Source organism: Lagopus muta, chromosome 3, assembly GCF_023343835.1.
Source record: "Lagopus muta isolate bLagMut1 chromosome 3, bLagMut1 primary, whole genome shotgun sequence".
Classification (NCBI taxonomy): domain Eukaryota; kingdom Metazoa; phylum Chordata; class Aves; order Galliformes; family Phasianidae; genus Lagopus; species Lagopus muta.
The window spans coordinates 64937584-64962751 of NC_064435.1; the positions used below are offsets into that span (position 1 = coordinate 64937584).

Sequence of the window (25168 nt, forward strand, 5' to 3'; positions counted from 1 at the left end):
TTTTTTTTTAAACTGCTGAAGAATAGGCCTAAAATCACTCCATCTGCAGGGAAATGACTCACAACACAGTTATCACTGTTTGAATGGTGAGCATCAACACTGAACTCAAAGAACTTACATGAGAGAGTGCCTAGCTTTAAATTTCTTTCAGGTTATGCAGAAAGAGACAGAGAACACTCGTGGAACACTAGTTCCATGAACTAGAACTAGTAAATTAGTTTTCTAATTGACATTCCTTGTAAGAAATAAATACTGACTTGTAGCTGCCACTATGGCTTTGACTTCTGTTTTTTGAAGGAAAAGCTCCAGGGGAAATGTTGGACTTACATTGGTTCCATTCAGAAAGTTCCCAATGGCTAGTAGAGTAGAAAGGATAAATCCCAAAGTTTTATTGTGCTCCAGTTGGTCCATTCCTTCCTTCAGGTCTAGAAGTGGTTCTGCAACTTCCTGCCATGAGAAAAGAAACAAGAAAATAAAGGCTGCAGTTGTCTATAGTTTCTTCTATTCTTCTTAATACTATTACTTTTTAATAGTTTAGATTAATAACTGCAACAAGTTCCTGAACTGCAATCTTGCACAGTGTAAACTGGCCATTTTTGATGGCTTTCTTTCATGTTCCAGTTAATCAATCACAGCAAAGAAATACATAAAATACTTCCCCCAGTGTTGTTTACTTATGTATGCAATTAACTTATTTGTACTCAGGATTGCTCTATGACTGTTTTCCAAATAGGAGAGGCAATATTAGTAAAGGGGCTGCTGCACTTGAATTAGAGGCATGAATACTGTCCTATCCCAAATGATAAAAGAGCTTTTTATAACTGTTCTCTCTAATCTTCAACAATCTCTAATCTTCAGACAAATAAACAACAGCAACAAAAAAAAGAGTTAAAACCCTGGCTGAATTGATGCTCATAGCCTGATCCTAAAGCTTTCTTCAAACAGTAGCCACCTATGAGTTTTAGACATCACTTTATGCTCATGCAACTTTAAATCTGGTTTAAAAAAACAAACAAACAAACAAACAAAAAAACAACACAACAAAAAGCCCACACCAAAGTAACTAAAAAAACTACTGCAAATATGAAGCTTTAAAAGTGGGTCTCATTTTCATCTTTTAACTTAATGCAGATTCCATTCACACATGTTATCTGAGAATAGGTATGTAAACTGATAAGACTTGAAAACATAAATTCTGTTCCATTACCTCGGGAAGTGCACTGCACCAGAGAGTTCAAAGGAAGACAGTGAAGGCAATTCAGATGAGTGAGTTTATGTCTGTCTTTGTGTGAGGGCCAGGGCTATTTATTTTATGTGCACAGTAACAGTTCACGTTGCTCCGATCACCAAATGCAATTCTAAGCATCTCTGGGAAGCATTCTTTTCCCAAATTACTACACTTTTTATGAGCTAAGAAGCCAAAAATTAAGCTGTTATTTTAGACCAAGAGGGAAAATAACAGCACAATTTACTGTGTCAGGGAAACGCAATGGGTCGTTCAAAATCTGTAGTGATATTTTACCATAAAAAAAAGCAGAGAGATTAAAAAAAAAAACCATGCATTTCTTCTCACTACTGTGACTAGAGAGTATGTAAAATTCTACATAATTTAAGAGATGGCACAGTAATCAAAGTTATGCATACTTCATAGGGGAATTGCTAAATAATCCAAGACATTATCAAATTAAATTAAAAGCAATAAACTAATGCACAGAATTCCTTGAATTGATTTACTACTCAGAATTTTTTTGTTTTGTTGAATTATAGAGATGAAATCGCATTGCTATGAAACTGCTGTAAACACAGACTTTTATGTGCATTTTGCCTGCATCAATTTGCAAACTGTTTAAAAATAATTCCTAAAAGGTTCATTTAAAATAGTCTGAGGATGCATAAAAAGGATGCATAAAAAGCTTCCAAGCAGGCCATTTTATATGCTTTCATGTGTACAAAAGTGTACAAGTGCTCAGTGCTCTTCTACACAGTTTGTATTTATAATTATTCCAAATTTCTCAGTTTATTGTAGTAAAAAAACACAAAGCAAACCAACAAAAAAAATCAACACCAAACCAAACAGTGTGTTAGACATCGTATAAATAAAAGAAATGGTAATTCTTGTCCTCTTTTAAAATTCACCCCTTGTTTAGAGAAGACAAATAGATAATGCAGAAAAATCTTGTATCCTTTGCTATCACATAACATCCTCACCGCCTTTTTTTTTTTAAACCATAAGTTATACTTGAAATCAAATTTAAGAACTGGCCCTGAATTTCTGGCAGAGAGACATAATGTAAAGTATAAATGTAATGTCAATATAAAAAACAATGTAAGGTAATGTTCAATGTGCATGCATAAGTGAACTCAACTCCATGTGTGTCATGAATTCAGTAGTCCTGGTACAGGACCTGATAGAATTGAAAAGAATATTCTTGAAGGATGCTCTTATCTTTTGTTTATAATTTTGACAGTTACATACAGAAATAACTTTAATTAACAGTGTTCTCCTTAGTTTAAATGGATGTAAGATCAGTACTCTCATGATACATTAGTGAATTCTGTCGTCCATTCAATCTTCACCTAAGGAAAAATTCTTACTGCCTGAAACTATACATTTGCTGAATAGCAACATCTGGAAAAAATGTGGTCAGGATTTAGCCCTCTTCTTTGTTACAATGTCATTACTGTCTAATTAAAGGAAGGAAGACATAATCCCTAATTTTCTTTCATAGGAGGAACAGTCTATGAAGGATCACTTCAGCTGTTTCCTGGTCAGCCACTGAAACAAAAGTGACTCATTAACTATTTCCACAAAATACACAGTCAAAATATACAGTAAGGACAGAGAAGGATTAAGCAAAGACTTGGAACAGTGTCTCCCTCAGCCTCTGCATGCTCGTCTCACCTTTTCCACTATCTCATAGTCCAACTTGAAAGCCCAGAGCTGGAGTCTGGCAGAGAGTTCACTGATGGAGGAGAGGGTGAGAAGGAACTGTTCAGCACTGCCCAGGGGGACATCAGGATTCGCCAGCTGTGCCTCCTGGATCTTCTGCTTCTCCTCCTCCGATGGGATCATGGTCAAAATTTTCTGCAAAGGGAGATAAAAGGCAATCATCAGTGGAGGGCTGAGATGTGCACAAGGGGTGGGCATAGTGGTACGGACACACATCCACAGCAAACACTGATAAGCTTCATTTTGACGTCATTCAAGCTTGTTTGACACTCGGTTGTTTTGGTTTTACACAAGCTTCTTTCTGTGTCAGTGGCAGAAGTCCTTGATCAGCAAGCACTGAACCACTGCAGAAGAAATAAAAATGAGGCCTACTATCCTTTCAAAAAATACATCTGCATTCAGCATACATGATTCATAATGGAAGGAAGGAAGACAGGGAGACTACACAGGACATATATTCTCAGTTTTCCATATTCAGAGCAAAAGCTTCAAGCCCAGGCTGGATGGAGCCCTGGGCAGCCTGACTTCGTAGGTAGTAGCCCTGCCTATGGCAGAAGATTGAAAATGGATGGACTTTAAGTTCCCTTCCAATCTAAGCCATTTCATGGTTCTATGAAAGCCAATTTATTAAATTACCACAACAGTCCCTTATTAGTACCATTAATTTGTCTAGCTCCTTGTACAGGGCTACACCTAAGTGTGGATAACAAGGGATTTTCTTGCTCAGTCAGGCAGGGTACAAGGGTTAAGCAAGCAAATAATGTTAATAAGGGGAAGCAAGCAAACAATCTTCAATCTGTTGAACTGGAACTTATTGCTGATCAACTTCATATGCAGGCTTCCATAAATATAAATAGAGAAGCAATTCTTCCTATTGACAGTGCCATTCACTTTAAGAGAGAAATAAATCCTCCTTGCTTGAATGCTGCAATAAGATGCCCTGTCTTTCACCCATGACTAGAGGAATCATATATGTTAAAAAGCTATGAGCTTCTACTTAATGACAAACAAGAACTTTCAATCCATTCCTATCCCAATGAAAAAAAGAAGAGGAGGAATACCCCTCAGTACTTTACCTTCCCTTGTCAATATTATTTGGAAAATGTTCTGCTCAGAATTGATTGTATTTGTTGATATTGTATCCATCCACCCACAGATGCTGAACTCTGTAACTAAGGTGACAACAACAAACTAGAGATTTCAACTAGCTGCTTTTACAGTGCTTCTCAGCACTCTGCCAATATCATTTTAAAAAGTTCACAGAAGAGAGACTGAGCCTTAAGCTCACAGAAAGAGGGTTTTTTTCAAAGAGAACCTTTGAAAAAAATATATCTTAAACAATAACAAAAAGCTAACGCTTCTCCGAGTGAACCAGGGAAAATTGCAAATAAGATCACAGGAACATCCCTACATGGTGAGTTTAGCAGTAGCCATGTGATGGATGTAAAAATGCTTCTCATGCATTTTTGAAGGCTAACACTTCAGCAGTGTTCTCAATTGCCTCCTACAAATAACTAGGGCTTTTGGCAGCTACCCAGGGATCCCACAAGTATTTTGTGGTGGTGCAGGGCCCATATTCCAGAGATTTTGCATTGCTTTCGGGCATTTCTAAATGAAACAGTAAGCTTTACTTCCAAAGGGACTCTCCTCCTCCTTGTGCTTCATGTAAGCACAATGAGCCAAATGGAGCTGATAAAAATCCAAGTCCATGTACTGGAGAGCTGTGAGACCAAGTACTGCAAGTCTGCTGTGCTGTACACTGCACTATGTGAAAAAAGGAACACCAAGCAAAAGAGCCTGTAGATGTAGTTCCAGATGACAAGAATCACTCCTGCTGCTGCAAGCATTGCTTTGATAGGATCAGAGCTGTATCCATGTGCTGGCAGGACTCATACTATCTGCAGTGCAACCACCCCCATAGCAGCTATTTACTCCCCAGAGTTTTCAGTCTGTTCAGACAAACAATTCTTACCCTGCTGGTTGGCATCCTTGGTGTGATCCTGAGCAAGTAGGAACACGCTCTTATTTTTGATTTCCACTCTATGACTAACTTGAACCATTTGTTCAGATCCAAAAACACCTGCCAGTTTCTTATTATTTTTCTTACTATTTTTTAAAACATCACTGACAATAAAAAGAGAATAAAAACTCAATAGGGAAGAAGGTTACTGGCACCTAATATGACCATTAAATCATAAATAGATTTGAATCCAATGATCAGTTCATAATGTTCTCCCCAGCATGATAGTCTCCTGGCAGGTTAAAAGAAGACTGGTTATCGGCAAGCCCTACGCTCATATCCTCCTATAACATGACACAACGCTGTATCACACACATATTTCATCAGCAGGCATTCTCATAAAAATTGCTTGGGCCAAAGATTAAAATTCGGAGGAAAAACAGTACACAAATCTTTACATGAAGAAAAAAAAGGGGGGTGGGGGGATCTCATTCACATTAGATCATCAATCCTAATTATTTTACTCCTTGAACTTTTAGTGAAAGGATCAAACTAGTTATTTCCTGGACTCTGCTCTCCTATGGTACAATTTCCAAAAACTTCTCAGAGGAAGGCCTTACAAGGCTCTGAGGGTGAAGGTCATGGAAGACTCAGGCCATCCCTCAGACATTCAGGATGAAGTGGGTACCTCAGAGGGGGTTCACAGCACAAGCTGCCTCCAATCTTTAGGAAGACAGACTCACAGTTGCAGAAGGGCAAAAAAAAGGGCTGTGAGGAAGGACTGAATCAGAAACTGTTAATGGCCTCTCCAGAAATGAGGCGCTTAAGTTATCTTTTCCAAGAGATAATAGGGCTTCTCATTGTTGATGAGGTTGCAAGAGTAGCTCAACGTTCACGTATGATTTTAGTCAAATAGTAACCTAAAAAAATTAGGAAATGAAATATCTGGTTGTTATTGTGCCCTAAGCTTTTTGTGGCTAAAGGCCCATCTGTTCATAAGCTACATAACCAAATACACGTTATCTGATATTTGACAAGTCTTGACAGAAGATTCAGATCCAAAAAAGCTCTCACACTTCATTTTTTCAGGCATCTACTAATGAGACACATCAGTGGTTTATATTCAACATTCATTATATTCGATACTCATTACTTGGAGAAAACAAATATATATACATACAAAGGAATAGAATAGAAAATCTAAAAGAATGTGGAGCTCATGACACCATAGTATACGAGGCTTCCTACACTAATTTTTATATGAACTTTTTAAAAAAAAAGATCCAATTCAGAAAAGGGACTACATCTAAAATGCTTTACAATGATCTCTATAAATCAGAAACTGACAGCCATGGTTTCAGTCAGATTGCTCCACTTCTTCTGAAATACATCAACATGCAATTGCTGTTCACAGAAGCCATAGAAAGTATTTTTGTTTTCTCCAAGGAGTGAAAGGGTAGCTTTTTTCCCATTAAATAAAGCCTGAAACTTGTGAGGGCAGTGATATGCTGACTGTTAGAGTACAGCCAACAAAGTATTATTCATTCAATTCTGTGTTCTGTCCAGACTTGTGAAAAAAGGCATTTTTCCAGGTCAAGCAAGATAGCATAGTTTGAAATACCCCACCAGTCTTTCACAAAGCATTAGCTAACCCAATTGGAAACTGCAAAAGCCAACATACTGAGGTGGCAACTATCAGAACAAATTTAAATACTTTGATCATTTCTGAAAACCAACTTTTGTGGATTCTGTTTGTTTATAAATGTCTCCATCTGCCTTTGTAACACTAAGCTCTCATTTCTTATCCCTTTTTACATCTCAGGGCTATGTAATCACTCCAAACACATGGCCTTTAAAATACTTAACTGCTTGGTTATGGAGGACCTAGTGCCCATGGACAGCTTTTTCATTTCAAGTAGTTTTATTAAAAGCAATGCTCATCCATGTAATACACAGCATCACAAAGCTACACTGTAAAAAACAAGGCATACAATCTTAATTTCCTCACAGCATTACCCCCATTTTACTTGGCTAAATTAATTATATTCTTTGGTATAATTTGATTTTTATTCTTGTTCCCTAAGTAGCAGATAGACCTACTTGTGTCCTTTACTGAAGACAACAGCAAGGACTGATCTGGTGGACTCTTCTTGAAGTAAAATTACATGCCAGGATTTTAAACTTGTCTTTTTGCTTAACTCTGAGGGAGCCTTCATCCATGCTAAGCAGCCAGTTCTTTGTTTGCAGCTGAGTTCCAAGTTGTTTGAACACAATGGATGCCAAGTTTTCAAAGAAAGGAAAGCACAACCACTTTGGCAAATGTAAGATGGCAAAAAAAACTGTTTAGCTGGATTGACGCATGCTCATAGACACACATTGTGCCTTCCTTTGAAAGCATGTTTCCCTACAGTGCCTCCTGCTCTGCATACTAAACTGACTACATCTGTCTTTCTAAGACCGCATCTCAGTTCTCAGGGATACCTAAGCACTTCAAACACATGGTCTAAAATATGAAACATCTAAAATATACATCCTCTCTTCCTTTCAATCTAACTCTAATACTAAAGCCAATGAACAGATGAAAACAGGAAAAGAGGTTAACAAAGTTAATCCACACTGTTGGTCAAAGGAGCAGTACAGGAAACTGCAGAAGGGCTCTACTGAGAACAGCAGGATGCAAGACGATGTAATTCTGTGCTTTTTCTTGTACCTCTTGTCTAAATCTACGTAGCTCAATCCAGCTCTCTGTTTTGATACATGTCTCTCTGACTCTGCAACGGTGCGCTATAAAAAAAATCTGTAAATTGAGAATTGCAGAATGGAATCTGAATTCATTGTGCCATTTAACTTGACAAACCATAAATCAAAATGGAACTACGCATTTAGAAGAAAATATTTTTTTTCCTCCATGAACACCAATCTTCCCCACTAATGAAGGCCTCATCCCTCAACACGGAAAGTATCCGGACTCAGGTCTATTTATCCTCTCTCTCAGTTTTAAATACCTGAATGATCACATCAGGATTACTCACATCCTTTAGCTTCAAGCTGTGGACACTCAGAACACTCAGAAATTATGTTTTCTTTAGCAATGGGCAGGTATATCAACAATGCAGCATTTTCTGCTTTCTGAAATCTTAAATTTAAAGCTGCATGCATTTATTATATATATTTTAAATTAAATTACGGGTTTCTGGCAGCTAATGGAAAGGCTACCCAAATAAGGGTGTGGTGGAACAAGGCACTCCCAATTGTGGACACTACAGCTGGTTGGCAGATGGGCACACTGGAAGGGTAAGCAGAGCAGTTGAGCTTCTGTTGGGCAAACCAAGTAAGGTAACAATTCAAAGGATGGTGCTTTATCAGCCATTTTATGCAGGACTTTCTTAGTAAACACTTTTTGCAAATTGAGGTCTAACTGGTGGTATGAGAGTTGGATTTGGCTGGAGGGGTGCTTCTCTCCAATCTAGAACACTCAGTACTGCAAAGTATAGTGGTAGATACATGGAGCTGGGTCATGTAACTGGCCGCTGTAAGACTCGTGGTCACCATAATTGCCCCAGAGATCAAAATCTAACCAACCGGAATGAAAAACAACTTTTGTTGATCACCAAAATTAATTTTTAAGTCTGGTTTATCACCTACAAAATATCAGTAAGGTAGGCATACAGCAAATAATGTAGCTTTGGGAAGAAGTTATATTCTAGTAGGAATGTAACAGGCCATGCCTTCTAGTTAGGATAATATTTGGTCTTTAGTATTTCTTTTGTATGAAACTGTTGGCAGCTCCACTTCCATTCTATCAGCTTTTGTCATTTTCTTCTGTAGTCAGCACAGAGAAGGTGGAAAGGGGGCCAAACCACTAAAAGGTAGCTATGAATCAATACAAGACCTATGCAGTTCAACCACTGGTTGAAATTTGCAGTTGTGCAGATTACTCATATTAGATGATAAGGGCTTATTCAAAAAAATATTTGAAATGAATACAAGCACAACAAAATAAAACACAAAACAACAAAAAGAGGGGAGCAGCAGGCTTCTTTTACACTCCACAGAAAAAAAATGTTTTCATAAAAGAATAATGAGCAGAGCTCATCCTGGATCTTGGTATGAATATCTGCAAAGTCTAACATGTAATGGTAAAAATTACATCATCTTTATACCAACTGCTTTTCTTCAAACAACAGTAAGATCAAAATGCTATTTTGAGCAGAACTGGTCACTGTATTTGTTTTCCATTAGATATATAATCTAGAATGACTCCAACAGCTAGCTGGGCATGAACTTTATTAAACTGCACTGGTTGCATCAGCTTTAGAAAATCACTGTCTATTCTTTGGTGCTTAATGAGTGCTCAGCATCAGATGTATGTTCCAATGTATGTACGCAGAATCTGCTCTGTTTACAAGTTTAATAGCTTTAATAAAGGTAATAAGAAACTGAGCTTCAGAATAATGGGCAATCCTCTGAAAATCTCAATAGGAATTAACACCATTGTTATTCAAGTTTAGATACAAACAAAGCAGAGAAATCCACGTCTACCATTCCCAACTTCAAATGGCCAGTATCTGCTTAAGTACGCTGCACTGATTTAACAAGACTCAGCTCTGTAATGATGTAATATATATTCTTTTCTCTTTTCCATTAATTATTTGGCCCATACCATATGTAATACTGAATACAATAAAACATCAAAAATGCAGACTTGAAGACACTGACTGCTCCTTACCTCTATTCCTTCCTTGTTTAAGGCATATTCGTCGAAATTCAGAATAGCAGTCTTGATAGTTCGTGGAGGGGGTAGCACAGTCAAGCCAATATTAATAGCATTGCTTCGTTTTGAGTCCAGTACAATGATTTCCTGTCGCTTCCCATCTGCAGCAGTTTTCTTGATCAAGAAGAGAACAAGAAGAAAATTATCCCTCCAGTCTGTTTGTTAAAGTCACTCCTTTCACCAAAGACTTCCCCTGTGCAAGGGTGCTGACAGTGAATGCAAATCCTTTTTAACCACTAATAGAAGCTGACTCCGATACTGACCAAAGAAGACAAGCACAAGACACACAGGTTATCGCCAGCCTTGGGAAACTGCCTGACAAAGGCCAGAGGCTGTACCATGAGGTGAGGGTTCTCCCTGTGCTTCGGAGCTGCTGGAGCCTGGGGATGCCCAGGGCAGGGCTGCTTGAAGGGCTCCAGGAATTGGAGCAGCCACTGAACCTCTGACACCCAGCTGGCCCAGCTGGGGCAGGGTGGTTTCTGCTGGCTTGCAGGGCCTCTCCTGTGCTGGAGATCCACCTGGGACACAAGATAAGGAGCTAGAGAGGCCTTCATGGAGACACTGGGGTGCCCGCTCTCCCTCAGGCACAAGGAAGGATATTCTACCTTACAACTTATGGTATTTCAGGCTTACCTTCAGGAAAAATGACAGTATTTTAAATGACAGCAAAGACAAAATACCAAAGAACTACTAACAAGCTTTACACTTCATTCTTGAAATACACGTGAATTCTTTTTCCTCCATGTCCCTATTCTTCTAATGCTAAAACACATACTTACTGTACACAGTGACTTACAAACCATTTACGACAAAACAGTGCTGAATGTTGTCTTTACTTTCATGACACAGCACACCTTTTAATCTCTCTTCGCATTGTGCAAAAAGGTGCCTCTTTGGCAACTGAATATATCATGTGCCAGGTTGCTACAAGGGATCTGCTCATTGTATATGAGGGTATTGAGAGAGAGAAAATGAGAGCACACAGCACAATCCAGCTTCTTACATCATTTTTGCTCTCTCTCAACACACAAAGCTTGGAAGCAAGTGTTCTGTTCTCTCCCTTCCTTTTCTCTAAGAGAGATGGGTTGAGGGATGCTGCCAAGCACCGCCATGTAGGGAAAAGACCAGCACAATGAAGCAAGCAAGTAGAGACATGCTCCGCTGTGTACAAGCCCATGTTTCAGCACAGCATGGATGGCAGATATGTAACCATGCAATGAGATGTTACTGCTTTTTTAAAAAAATATAAAGAAATGGCACTTTCAGAACAAACAGGATAAATTTTAGGACAACTGTGATGACATTTTATTCTGCTAGAACTGCTCTTCTGTCAACAGCTTCAAAGCATCTCCGAGTCCTCCTTGAACCTTTTCTTTTTTAAGTATAAGACCTTTTTCTCTTAGGGAGCTGGCTTAGTGATCTGAGATAGCACTTCTCCTTTAAAGCAGTCATTTTTACTTTCTGGCCATTAATTGCTTTCTTGAGACCACAGTTAGTGGCCACGACCACATAAAAACAAGTGGCGCTCACCACAGCCTGCTTCCTCTTAGTCTGTACTGCACTCCTCTGTATTTACACCACCATTTTTGCAGCACAGAATCACTCTGAAGAATCCTTGCAGAAAGGAAGAGACTGGGGGAAAGGAGTTAAATTTAGGCTTCTCACATGCAGTATGGGTAAGTAAGCCACAGATCTGCAGCTCTGTGTTTAGGTTCCTAAGTTTGTCAAGAGAGACATATTAATTTGTGGGACATCCCATGCCAACTACTGGGATAACTGCAATCACAGCAGTGCAATCCCTCCTCAGCAATGAGTTAGGAGAGACAGATGAGCTCTACTGGGGACATAAGCAGGAGAGGTATTTTCCAGTTCTACAGCTGCAATGTTGAGTATGAAAATCTGGAGTAATTCTTTACAAAAACAGTGGCAGATGAGAATTTAAATCCCTTCTGCGGATGAAGGCTAGGTTACAAATAAATCCCTTCAGAATGAACAAAAGGATGAAGAAAAAGATTTTACTTGTTTAAACTTTATTATCCTAACACTAGGAAAAGAATTCCTTTTGGTCTGCAATTAAATCACACAGATGTAAGTGCCTGACTACTACAATGAGTTACAGCTACCAATTTCTGCTGTAATATTAAGTGATTTCAGAATGCGTTTTATTAGTTCATTAGTGCACTTGATTTCACATCTCAAAGTGCCAATACATAGCCTTGAGCTGCTGGTTATTGTATTATGGAATATAAATCAGGTGGTGGAATCATTCCTACAATGTACAAAGAGCTGCAGTGAATTTAGACTTTTATAAGAGCTAACTGGCCAGATGCTGTTGCCTTTTACTGAAGGCTTGGCAGACAAGATAGGTTATTCAAAAGCACCAGCAGTCTCACAGAAGGTAACCTGTGGTTTGGTGAGAATGTAGTCTAAAAACCACCTATCTGCTTTAATTAAGCACGCATAAGAATTTCTATCACTTTCTCAGCGCTCTATTTTATATAAGAGCACCAAGATAGAAATCTCTCTCCTGTTTAAACTTGTAGAACTATGCACATCAATAGTGCAGAAAAACTTGGGAAATCCCTTAATAACGAGATGGCAATTTCTTTTTGTTTCTATCTTAACTAGCAAGGATTTAACATGGGAATTTGAAAAAGAATTATTCAGCTGCCACTTACTTTGCTAAGGATATCAAACAGATAACATTTTTCAGAAAAGTTGTTCCACACTTATGACAAGCCTTAGCATTTATTCACCTTACAACAACCATTTGTACTGGGAGTATGTATCTAGGCACACACACACACGTGTATGTGAAAATAAGTTCCTTAATTTTTCACTCTTGCTTGCTTTTTGCCTGTGGGCACATGATGACTGATACTCCCACTGGGTATTGATGAATCAGCAAAATAATACTTTTCAATGACTTGCAGAACCACACAGATTTCAGAAGGGTTGGGCAGTAACTTTCAATTCAGTAGTGTATGCAACTACTGAATTTCTTGTTACAGAAAAATTAACACTTTGATGTACTTCGCCGAAATACCTGCTTTGTTTGGCAGTATGTGAAGGAAAGAAATTCTAGGCTTGTTTGGAGGGGTACCTGATCACTCCTTCTAGCCACTAATAAAATGTTGTGGTCCTCCAATTCAGAAAATAGGCATTCTGCAACAAAAAACTGCTCCACCAATTATAATCAATGTGCATACTGCACAAAGAGGAATTCCTTTCCTAAAATCAAGAACTACCCCTCTACCTTAAATTCCCTTATTATATCCTACAATTTAAAATCTGTTTTATTTTATTGCAGTCTATTGTGTTTAATGAAAAACTTCTCATAAGCCAGGAAGTAGCTGTTTATAGCTGTGTGTTGTGGAAATCACAGTGAAGGATTAGAAACTGGAGTAAAATTGGTTACAGCTGGATAAAATCACATGCACAGGAGAGAGCCAAAGACCCCCAACCCCCATTCCAACACACACTCTGGCTTCGCTTCTCATATCCTTCTGGACTATTCCTTTTTCATGCACCTGCTTGCATCTACTGCTATGAAATCTGGAGGTCTGACTTTTGATTTGTTGCTCAGTGCTCTTTTTTTTTTTTTTTTTTTTTTTTTCAGCTGAACCAACTGAGCTGTGAGTCAGACTTTACAATATTATAGAATAAACCTGTTTTGGATTGCAGCCATTGGACACAAGAAACTAGACACAACGGGGAATGTACTTCCTGGAAATAAACCAAGCAGTCTGGAAAAAGCGAGAGTTATCCTAATTTGAGTGCAATCTTCATACCAAACCTCAAGTCCTCTATGGATTCAGTGGTCTGCTTAATTATTCCCACTCTCACTTGATCTAAGGACCATCTCATGCCCTGCAAGATTTGCTGGTATTCACAAAAAATACACAAGACTCTCAGAAGCTGGTGTGGAGCTCCACTGGTATAATTTTCAGTCATCATTGTTTTCTGTACCGAGACAATGATACGCTATGTCTGTGTTACAGGACGGGATGGAAAGCAAGCCAAAAGTATAATGTCTCATGCAGAGAGCAGTATTAGTGTCCAAGAGGAAAGCAGTCACCTAAATCATTCCTCAGACTTGCACTGATTTCAAAGAAACCTGCTCACTCATCTTTCAGTTAGGAGCCAAAAGCTGTGCCAAAACATCAGGCAGTCCAGGCAGGTTTGGGAAGAGTGCATATGGTGGGGAGAATGCCCAGAAGTTGTTTGGGAGCATAACTGACAAATGACTGGAGAAGTAAACAAGTTCACATTCCAATAATTCAACGTTTTATCAAAATTCAGGTGAGAATAGAACCTAAGAATCGACCAGACAAATCCATTCCAATATTGGCATTTAGCACACAGCTAAAGTTTGGAAAAGGCAAATATGTCATAATTCCACATTAAATTCAAGGAATTAAATGCTTCATCGATCTAAGAAAACGTTCTCATTCTTTCCATCTATGAACCATCTGTGGCAGATTTGTATTTACAGGGAGAGAGATGAGAAGTAACACACTACCATGTCACCAACATTCCTTCCTCACCAGAAAAGGAATGAGAGAAAGAAATGAATCTCAATATCTGCCAAATGAACTATCAGCTGAATACGTTTTTAAGGTGCTATGCCACACATTTCAAAGTTATAAGCAATGCATGTATGACAACTGTTTTTGCATCACAAAAAGTTCAATTTAGAACAGTGATAAGATCTAGGTGAGTCATATATTCATGCACCCATTGTTTGCCATTCACTTACGGGTACGGGTTATTTTTTATGTCACTATAAAACATACAAGCAAGTTATTTATTTATTTTAACGAAGAGAGGTGGGTATATTTCACTAGCATTTTAACTGAAGAGGAAAGTCGTTTTCCTGATATTAACTACTCTGATTAGAAGTGAATTTATGAAGCCATGAAAAACAAATGTTTCAACTAATACCTAATTCCTACTGAATGTAAATATAAGGGATTTTTCTGTGTTGTCAAGTTCAACGTTAAACAGCAGTGAAAACAGCTTTCATGAATTTATTTCATAACAATGCTAAGTATCAGGAGATCCTAGTTGTTGAGATATTTCCTGCGCCAGCTTCAATCCTAAAATTTGGATAGCCCTACTGTCCAAATTAAGGATTGTAAGTATGCCTGTTTACCACTATTTTTTAATAAAATAGTAAAACTGCCCTTCCTCACAAAATCCTGCAGAGTTTAACTGTAAACTTGGTCTAGCTTATAAAGCAATCCTGCACAATAAAGTACGTGAGTGGGCATTTTGTTGCAGAACAAATCTGATATTCTAAACTTTCTATGCAATGATTAGGAAAATATTACCAAGTGAAGCACTGTCAAATACAGATATGAATCATCATGCTCTGACCTTTAGATAAATGTAACAGAAAATACTTCATATTTAAATACCTGGTTTGGCACTAAACTACAAATGCATCAATGTATAGTTTGTTGGTATTCCCACCTGAAGTGATATCCCTGAACTGACAGACCTGAGACAAGAGGACAGGCCTGGCACAGACACCACTGTGTCTCATTTTCTAGTTTCAGGTTATGGAATATCTTCTGTCATAGACCAAGCTAGAAACACATCCCGTAATTTCCACTGTTTTCATATAAACAGCATAAATCATCTACATTTAAGTCAAAATGAATACCAATACAATAGCAAAATAAGAGTGAGCTGAATATGAGCTGTACCTTTGTGACAGGCAGTTCCTTGGACTTCGACTCAAAGAGATGCTCCAGTTTGGAAGTGTCTACCTTAATGGGTTCCAGTTTCGACCACAGGAATTCTCTGCAGCGTTTGTTGTTTTTACACTGCCACTCAAATGGCCGTACCTCGTTCCAAAACAGACGGATGGTTTTCTTCTTCTTTATAAATGCTGGCTGACCCCTAGAAACCTGGGGTGACCCTAAACCCTGAGGAGTGCTGAACAGCGGAGGAGGAGCCAATAAATTAGCAGAGGGTGGAGGTGGAGGCGGACATCCAAACAGTGGGGGAGGTGGTGGAGGAGGCAAACCCAGGAAAGAAGGTGGAGGCGGAGGAGGGGGAACAAGGGAGTCCCCAGGACCCATATCCATGTCCAACACATCTACATCATCCTCCTCCCCCAAGTCTGTAAAATCCATGTCTTTGATTTTAAGTTCTCTAGGATTAGCCATGAGTTGATCCCAGATGTAGTCAGATTCCTTCTTTGGTTGCGCTGGTGTTTTCTCAGGGACCTGTTCACTGATTTCATCTTCAGGCAAGGCTGTCCCCTTGGCCAACTCACCACTATTGAATTTTTCCGCAAAGGCTTTCACGCTGCCTTGGTTGTCCAGGTTTCCAATCTCCATCTTTTTGACACTTTCATCTTTGGCCTGCTTTGTGGCCTGAAGGATAGAGATCCTACTGGCTAGACTAGTGAGGGACTCCTCACTTTCCTCCGTCTCCTTCTTTTCCTCCTTCGCCTCCAGCTCCTTCTCCTCTTCATCCTTGGGCTTTTTGTTATGCGCATACAGCATGTCCAGCATAAACCGCTTGTTGTTGAGGATGTTGCTGCACTGCTCATTCACGCCAGCATCCTGAATGGTCTGGGACCATGGACCTGCAATCACACACACACACAGATGGGAAAAGTCAGGAGAAGGGAGCCAGAGCATCAAGAATGCTCCCCACCACAAGAAAAATGTTTTAGGGTTGCATGCACAACTACTCTGAAACTGGGTAAGCAACAGGTTCAGAAATTTTGCTATTAGTGAGAGTGCTGATATATGACTCAATCCCAGTGGGTTGGGAGTACTTCTCAAAGAAGGAACAGCAGCAGAAAATAATTGGTTTAGCTCAGGAGGGACTCCATAACTCAGGATTTTGAGATTTTGGGCTTCTTCTGAAATCTGTCAGATTTAATTTTGTACTTCCTATCCCAGCTCATTTTACACAGTGCATAAATGCTCAGAATATTTTGTAATCCAAAGTGGGATTTAAATATTGTGACCATGTCAAAAGACAGGTTGCCATCATACTTCTGATCAATCCATAAACTGGAAGGAAAACTTCCTCAAGAGAGGAAATTTACCTGCCTGACTTCAAGGTCAAGATGTAACTGCTTCCTCCTTCCCCTCCTCCCTCTCTGACCACTAGGGGAGGACACTCTTCACATCTGGCTGCACTTTGAATCTCTTGGCTGGTGCCTGGTCTGTCTTCATGACAAGGGCTACTTGAATCACAGAGCTGATTGCATACCCAGGGTACAGCTCTCAGAGCAACTTTGTGAGTAGAATCATAAGAGCAAGATTTTCAAAGTTACTTTTAAGAATACATGCACCTAAATAAAGTCTTCTAGTGATTTCTGAAAATTTTCTCATCAGATGCTGTTACCCTTCTGTAGCATATAACGGAATTGAAAACGTAATAGCCTCCTTCCCACATCACAGCCATTTAGAATCTCACTGTAATGAAGCTTTATTTTTCCGACTACTGCTTTTTAAAACTATAATCTACAGAACAATCTGTTTAAGACAGCACTGTAAACAACAAACCACAGCAGTCAATTTGTAAAAATAAATGATGCAAGCATCTTAGATTACATTTTCCTAAATACAATACTGTTTATACCTTGCAGTTGCCTTTTCACTTATACTTCCATTTCATGTTTATTTCTCATATGTTCCTGATGTCTTCAATACTTAAAGAGTTTTAAATATCTTTTAAGGTTTCCGCTATCATAGAATCATGGAATCCTAAAACGGTTTGGGTTGGATGTGACCTTTAAGATCATCTAGTTCCAACCTGCCTGCTACAGGCAAGGACACCTCCCTCTAGACCAAGTTGCTCACAGCCCCATCCAGCCTGGCCTAGAATGCTTCCAGGGAGGGAGCATCCACAACCTCACCTGGCAACCCGTTCCAGTGTCTCACCACTCTCACAGTAAATAATTTCTTCCTAATATCTAGTCTAAATCTATCCTCTTCCAGTTTAAACCCATTTCCTCTCGTCCTATCACTACCTGCCCTTATAAGAAGTCCCTCCTAAGCTTTCCTGTAGCCCCCTTCAGGTACTGGAAGGCTACTTTAAGGTCTCCTTGGAGCCTTCTCTTCTCCAGGCTGAAGAGCCTCAACTCTCTCAGCCAGTCCTTAAAGGGAGAGTGCTCCAGCCATCTGATCATCTTCATGTCCCTTTACTGGACCTGCTCCAACAACTCCATGACCTTCTTGTGGTGGGGGCTCCAGAAATGGACACAGTACTCCAGGTGGGGTCTCACGAGAGCAGAGGGGCAGAATCACGTCCTTCAATCTGCTTCACTTGATGCAACCCAGGATATGGCTGGCCTTCTGGGCTGCAGGCACACACTGCTGGCTCGTGTTGATTCTCTCAACAATCAGCACTCCCAAATCCTTCTCTTCAGGGTGGCTCTCAAGCCATTCTCTGCCCAACCTACATCTGCGCTTAAGATTGCCCAAATCCAGATGCAGAACTTTGCACTTGGACTATCAGTTGATTTGCTTTCTTACTATGACAGCTATCCATGTACTCTCATCAAAAAACCCCAGACAAAATCTCTAAGATGGGGTCTCTTAGTCGATCTGCATTTCCCCTATTTATTCAAATGTTGTTGCTATGAATACTCCTGCTCTTGCTATCTAATTGCTCACTTCTCTCCCTCCATCCACAGCGATAAAGTTGTGAAATGCCATTAGAGAAATGAGAACAATAAGAAGTCAGGTTCAGCAGCAAGGCTGGCCAAGAAGCTGGGATCAAAGGCTTTATTTCTTTGCCCTTAATGCACCTGAGTAGAACCAATGGTAAAATAACAGCTGGGAATCTGATAGCTGCTGGAAACCAGTGCTTCTCTTTGCTTTCTGATTCTCCTTATCTAGTAGAACTCAAACGACTTGCTACATGAGAACTACTTCATAGCACAACCTAATAAATATTTGGCCTACTGATAACATATGTCAATTTTAAGATGCTGTTATTTGATTACCAGGGTACATTTCTTAGCTTTTAACAAAAAAAAGTACATATGCATTTATTTAGAGAGAAAGGATCAGGATCTGGGGAAAGTTGTAACCTATTCTCCTTTATTTGCACTTGGAAGATCTTGAACTTTGTCACAGTGCAATAATATCTCCCATCTATCATATCCATCATGCCTTTCCTGTGCATATACTCATTTACTGTCTGTAAGAGTAGAACAACATTCTAAGTGCTTCATTTAATTTAATCTTAAAGCTGGTTGAAAAGAAGATTGTTCTTAAATTTAGAACAAAATTAACTTAATGCTTCCAGACAAAAAGTGATAGTGTTTAAACATAAACATCATAATCTGAAAATTCACTACTATGACGTAATCCTTGTTACTGGGTCATCTCTTTTCTTTCAGTAAGAAGTGAGGTTGTTTCACACTGTATAGCAATTTTTGTTTTCTTATCTAGAATTTAAAGCACTTAGGACAATGTTTTCCACTGTTGAGCCCTAAGAAGACTTGGAAGTGCCCTAATAACACTTATTCCTTAACCTCTTTACAAAAGTCAGCAAACAAACAAACAAATGAAAAAGGAAAAGTATAATTAATCAATGAAGGTCAAAATATGTCTTTTACTCCCTGCCTGGATGGCATGACTATCTCTGGTCATAATTATCTCTCCAGGGCAGAAAACGGGTTCTTCGGATTCTTAAGTTGTTTTCCAGGCTGGGCTACCCTTTGCACGAAACCAGAAACACTGGTTGCTACAGAGCTGCAGTCTAAGACAATGTGTATTTTAGGGGCCTTCTCCACCTGAGCTAAGGAAGGTTGTAGCCTAGAACTATAGTCTGCAGCTCCTATGTATCTCTCTCTGCTTTCTGAAGCCTAAGACAGGAAAATTGGAAGGATGGAATAAAGAGCTCAGCCCTTATTTCTATTCCTACTGAATTAAAAGTCAATGGCATGTGAAAAGTTGTTTGTAATCTCATGAAAAACTGTATCAGCAAGGCTTCTTATCTCATTGTTTGAGGTATAGAAAAGACAACTCCTTGGGGGGTAGAGTCACTTCAACATCATGATTCAACAGTTACTACATTAAACTTAAGGAAGAAAATGGTCTCAAGTTAAAAGAAACCTCAACTGATGAAGGCTTTTTTGCCCCTCAAACACAGAAGCCCCATTAAAGTCTGTGGATTTCCAAGCAGGGAAAAGACACCGACCTGGCCACTGAAAAGGAAATCTTCAATCAGGAGCAAAGGGTTTGTTTGCTTATTAACAAAACAACAGAGCTGCAAATTTTACACTTTTTTTTCCCACCAGAAATCCTTCATTATTGAAAAAACTTCAATTTACCAGTTTCATTGTCACTGGTTAACTTGTCCTCTCTCTCTTCCCTCTCTAAAGTGCTGCTTGCTGAGGATATGCTGGATGCAGAGCAGTTGTCTTTTTCATTCACTTCCTCATTCTGCCTCTCTTTTTCACTGAGTATTGCACTTTCTTCTGGCTCTCTCTCTGGTCCTTGCTCCACCTCACTCTCTGGTCCCACCTCTGTAGCCTCTATTTCCTTGGGTGTCTCCGTTCCCTGCTCAGGCTCTGCCTCAGTCTCCTGCTCTGCTTCTGGTTCTGTCTCTGTCTCTGGTTCGGGTTCACTGGCACTCACTGGTGGAGAGAACAATGGGAGAAAGAGATGCACTTAACAGCAGAGTTGTGTCAGGCTCACCCATCTAAATGAGAACGATGTGAAAACTGTACAAGTGCCTTATGGAAAGAAAATAAAAAGCAAGTCCATGGCATGCTTAACATTATGAGCAACAGATTGATGAATGTTGTATGACGACAGCGTTGCACACAAGAGTGGCCTGGCAAACCCCTTTGCCTACTGTCTGGAGCCAATCCACTGTTCTTATACATACTTCCACAGCTGGAGTGTTGGACTTGCATAAGGATTTGAACCAGCAGAAAATGGGCATCCCACCCATGACATTGAAAATTCAGTGCCTAGACAGAGTCAGGAAGCAAGAGATCTTGTAAAAAGCAAAAAGGAGAGAGACTGTGGCCTTTTTGGTTGAATTTTCTTTGGTTTCTGGAGGAATTCTTTTTTCACCTGATGAGGAACACTTCAACAAAAAAAAAAAATACAATATTAGTTTTATTAACACAATGAAATGGCACAGTCTGGAAATGGCACTGACACACATCTGTTTGACAAAAAACATATGGTTTTTTCATGCACATTTACTTCAGAATAGCCACATCAAAACTGAACTAAGTTTTCAAATGCTTGGCATATGGCACAAATTCAGTTTCCAATTGGTTGGCATATGTTATACATTGAGCTTTTTATCAGTTGGCAATGTGGCGAATACTGTTGATAGCACACCTGGTTTCTTCTTCCCTGCTTTATCACTGACAGTGAACTTCATTCTTCTTTATTTTTTTAGCTAAAACATCTGATTTTCACATGCAAATATTCTCTGCATGCGGCAAAGGAACTGAAGAGCATCCACTCATATTCACGTCAAGCAGCTCACAATTTTATGAATGCTGAAATTGCCATGCAAGAGTGATGAAAACAGGCACGCATGTTAGTTTTGCATACTCCCCAAATTCCCTCTGTGCTAAATTTTGTGTCAGGTGACTACAGTGACCAAGTCATGCTCATTTTTTCCTTCTACTACTTGTCATTGCAATATTGCAAAATGAACTTGTCATCATCTTTGGATCGCATGATGTACAATGAGACTTTCTTCAAGAACAAAATGATCCTATGAGGCAAATAGTATCACAATGGAATGTAGCTGAAACAGGTCAGTTCTCTAGGGAGCAGGTAGTGGATTAATCCAAAAACACCATAAGCCAAAATAACAAAAGTCACAATGTTTTCCGAAGACTGCTGCACATTGAGTGCCTATTCTTTTTTCTGTGACACCCACACAAAGAATGATGATTACTAACAATGCCCATGCCTTCTCTTTACAACAACACACATTTTTGAACTAGCTTTGAGGAATGCATCTTCAGTATCACGCTATTCCACTTCATTTTATATAATTTTAGTGTAAAAAAAACCCAAATTATTTTTTTCCTTCATTTTGTTGGAGTTAAGCTTTTACAATTTCACAAATGATTTTAAATGTGTAGTTGGTTAAACAACCATCTATGCATAAATAAAACTTGCACATAAATGTTAGCATAATATGTTTAATAAATAGTCCATGCATACTCAATCCCCTTTAAACGTATTAAAACACAATTAGCAGTTTACCCTTTTCCCTCTTCTACAAAAAGAGAATTTAAAAGTCTGACTTTGATTTGTGAACAGCTCAGTGCAGACCTTGTCTCTTTAAATGTCTTACTTACAACTCTACTCTTGGCATTGCCTGTGAGAGAATCAAAATTTTAGAGAGCTGGCAAGGAGTTGGGCAAATAGTGGTGTATATCTGACTACAGCTGTTAGTTTGATGGTGTAACACAAGAATATTTCCAAGTCAAGACAAAATTTGAGTATAACTGGGGTACAACCTTAGGTTTCCTGGAACTAGCATAGTACTGTACAGTGAGATTCTGAACTTCTCATTCTGCAATGGTCCACGATGACTACATAAATACATACAAATGTCTTCAGCTTCCTTAACTAGCCATTCTAGACTTTTCCCTGGAAGACCAAAAAGTGCAGTGACCAGGAAGGTCAACTCCAACAGCTTAGGTGGAGAAAGAAACTGAATGAAATACGAAAAGGACCACTAATGTTTTGTTATCACGAAGCTACACTTAAGATCCTACTAAGGATACAGTCAGGGAAGACATCAGAAATGCCTGAGAAAATGAGAATGTAAACCTACAAAAGCAGCATTCAAAAGAATTCTGAATCCTCTGCACACCAGAAATATTCCACACATAGCTTAAAGATGTAGTGTCTTTGGAAATCATCTTATCTTTGGATATGCTAAAGAGTAGACAGCATTATGCTGACACAAGCTGCCTTTTTTGAGTTCAAGGAATATCAAAATCTGAAGACTTCTAGAACAAAATAGGGGTACACTGATACTCATCTTGAAAGTCTCTCTCCCCCTCTCTTCTGAGATCATATCAAACTGCCTATCTATCACCCAAATTACATATAGTGAGCTATGTCCAGAAGTGCTTCCCTTGAAGAACAGTTCAGAAATCAATTTTGTCAACAAACACTAGCAGGAGAATGAAGCTAGAAAGTCAGCAATGTATCTATTGCCTGCAGTTCCATTCATGGTTTGATATTGTTGAGAATTCCTAAAGCTGTTAACAAACAAAATTCTTGGTGTATAAAATGAGATGGAACTTTCAGACTAGTACAGACTCATGAGGAGGAGGAAAACAGAACATGAGTTTAAGGAGTAGTTTTTGAATCTTATGCCTATTTCTTTTTTTCTCCCAAAAGTTAATCTCCGAAAATGCATTACTGGAAAAAAACATTCTGAGGAGAATGAAATCTCCCAGAGCAGCTATGTATCCTCAGCACTGATGGACATGGTAGCAGAGCCCCTCAATGAACGTGTAAAGATTGTTTTGTTTCTCAAAACATCTAACATTTTGAAGACTTCGTCTCACACACGCACACAACAAGATAACAATGTGATTTGCTGTGTTATGATCATATATTGGTGATAGCCCTTTTCTGCATAAGGTTGACTGGACAGCAAGCTGCTTCCTTCTGAAAATAGCTATGAACTCACAATGCTGCACAGGGACATGGAAGGAAATTTTTTTTTATACTCAGCTATTAAAGAACTCTGAACAGACACAGGTTCTCATATCTTTACTAGCTGCTAAGATTTCATTCCCTCAGGCCTATAAACCCTCAGAAAGAACAAATATCCTAGCCCTACACCTAATCCCTTGCAATTGTAATAAATTAGTCAACCTCATCTTCATCTCTTTTCCTTGCTCTCTATTTGGAGCTGGAAAACGGTGTCTCTTGAGAAAACAAAGCAAGTCTGAAGAAGGTTGGTTGAATTCTTGAGGCAATTCAACCAAAACTTAAAGCTTAAAGTCTGGATCTCCCCTCAGCTCTTCCAGCACAGGACTCATCTTGCAGTGAATTCAGCAGGGCTCACCTCCTTTACTCTTTCTTTCTCCACCCCCAACCTCCAATCTTTTCTCCCCAACCCTTGCAATGGTAAAAATTAGCATAGAGTGACTGCCAGGAGGGAACTGTCTCTCTCTTCCTTTGTCATCCCCTCCCTCACCTACTCCTCTGTCCTGCCGTACAGCTGTGGCTCTAATGGCCCCACTGCACATTCATGCTTCAGTGCTTCTCCATCTCCAGACATCCTCACTAGTCATACTTAATGCAATATTTGAACCTTGCTTTGCTACTGATACGTTCAGAAATTTTCCTTCTATCCAGAAGGCATACTTGGGTTGACTTGTTTACTTCCATGAGTAGAATACTCCATAAAGCTGCTCTTCTAAAAGAAGGAATTGTATCTGATGCTTTTGTGAATTGATTTCAGAGATTTCTTGGTTATTGTTGCTTTCCTTTAATGCACATGTGCATTTCATAAAATATTATCCAATGAAATTACAAAAGAGGAAGTAGTTGCTTTGAAAAAAAAAAAAAAATTCTATTTTGCAGTTATGTGACTGCCTTCATTTCCTCTGAATGCCATACCACAAGTTTTACAAGAGTAAGTTGTATAAGACTTGATTACTTCAGTGGAACCAATTGTTTTATATGAGAAAACTATGGTTTCTCATATATTCTCAACAGATCACTATGTCCAGATTTTTACGTTGGGTAGAGACACTGAGATGCTTCATAGCGTGGGAGAAAGTTCAACAGATAAAATCCATTTCCTACTTAAGCCCAGTAGATACTGGATGGACAAACTATACTTCAACACAAGCAGGGTGAAATAAATTTAACTTCTAAAACCACAGATTGCTTTGCTACTAGAGGAACGCACTTCTCATCTGACTTTGTGTCTGAATTGTGCAGGCAAGTATAACACATCTGTTAACACTACTCTTGCAGAGTCTTTGGAGGGTCCTATGAACAGAACTGAGGAATTATTTTCCTTCTGCAGTTTTATGCTTGTTGGAGAGGATGATGAGTCCCATGTTCAACACAACTAATTGGGGTTAATGTAAACTAGCTCTGTCCAGGGCTCTATTTCAGCTTTCCTACAACTTGCTTAGGCAAGTTAATGTCTCAGTTTCATTCTCTGTTAAGTGCGATTCGTAACATTTCCTAAGGACAGAAAAAGAACATAAGGAACTCAGATAATAAACAGCCTAGAGGCCATGGCACAAAATCTGCAAAGAAGTCTGCCAGTTGTTGGTTGATCCAATCATCTTCCACCTCCAGAGAACAAGAGAACTCGCCCTCCTCATGTGCTCATTATTTCAAATGACCTTCCCAATATTCTTCCTAGGCCTGAGAGAGCTACCCTTTTTCATGCACAGCTTTCACTTAAGAATGCAGATTTCGAGCCCATGTTTGGGTGCTGTCCTGGCTGTCTGCTTTCAGTTGCCCTTGGCTGG

General features: G+C 39.2%; 1 protein-coding gene across 10 annotated transcripts in view; it reads right to left on the minus strand.

Moving 5' to 3' along the window:
• Positions 1-25168, minus strand: part of FHOD3 (formin homology 2 domain containing 3) — a 360868-nt gene that overhangs the window by 41849 nt on the left and 293851 nt on the right. For 9 of the 10 annotated variants that reach the window (XM_048940651.1, XM_048940649.1, XM_048940648.1 and 6 more), the window contains 5 exons: positions 20000-20305; positions 15396-16285; positions 9640-9798; positions 2903-3085; positions 328-447 (listed from right to left, as the gene is read on the minus strand). In XM_048940651.1, the coding sequence (XP_048796608.1) occupies positions 328-447; positions 2903-3085; positions 9640-9798; positions 15396-16285; positions 20000-20305 (1658 nt within the window). The remainder of the gene's footprint in view (positions 1-327; positions 448-2902; positions 3086-9639; positions 9799-15395; positions 16286-19999; positions 20306-25168) is intronic. The other variant, XM_048940645.1, reaches the window with a different exon arrangement.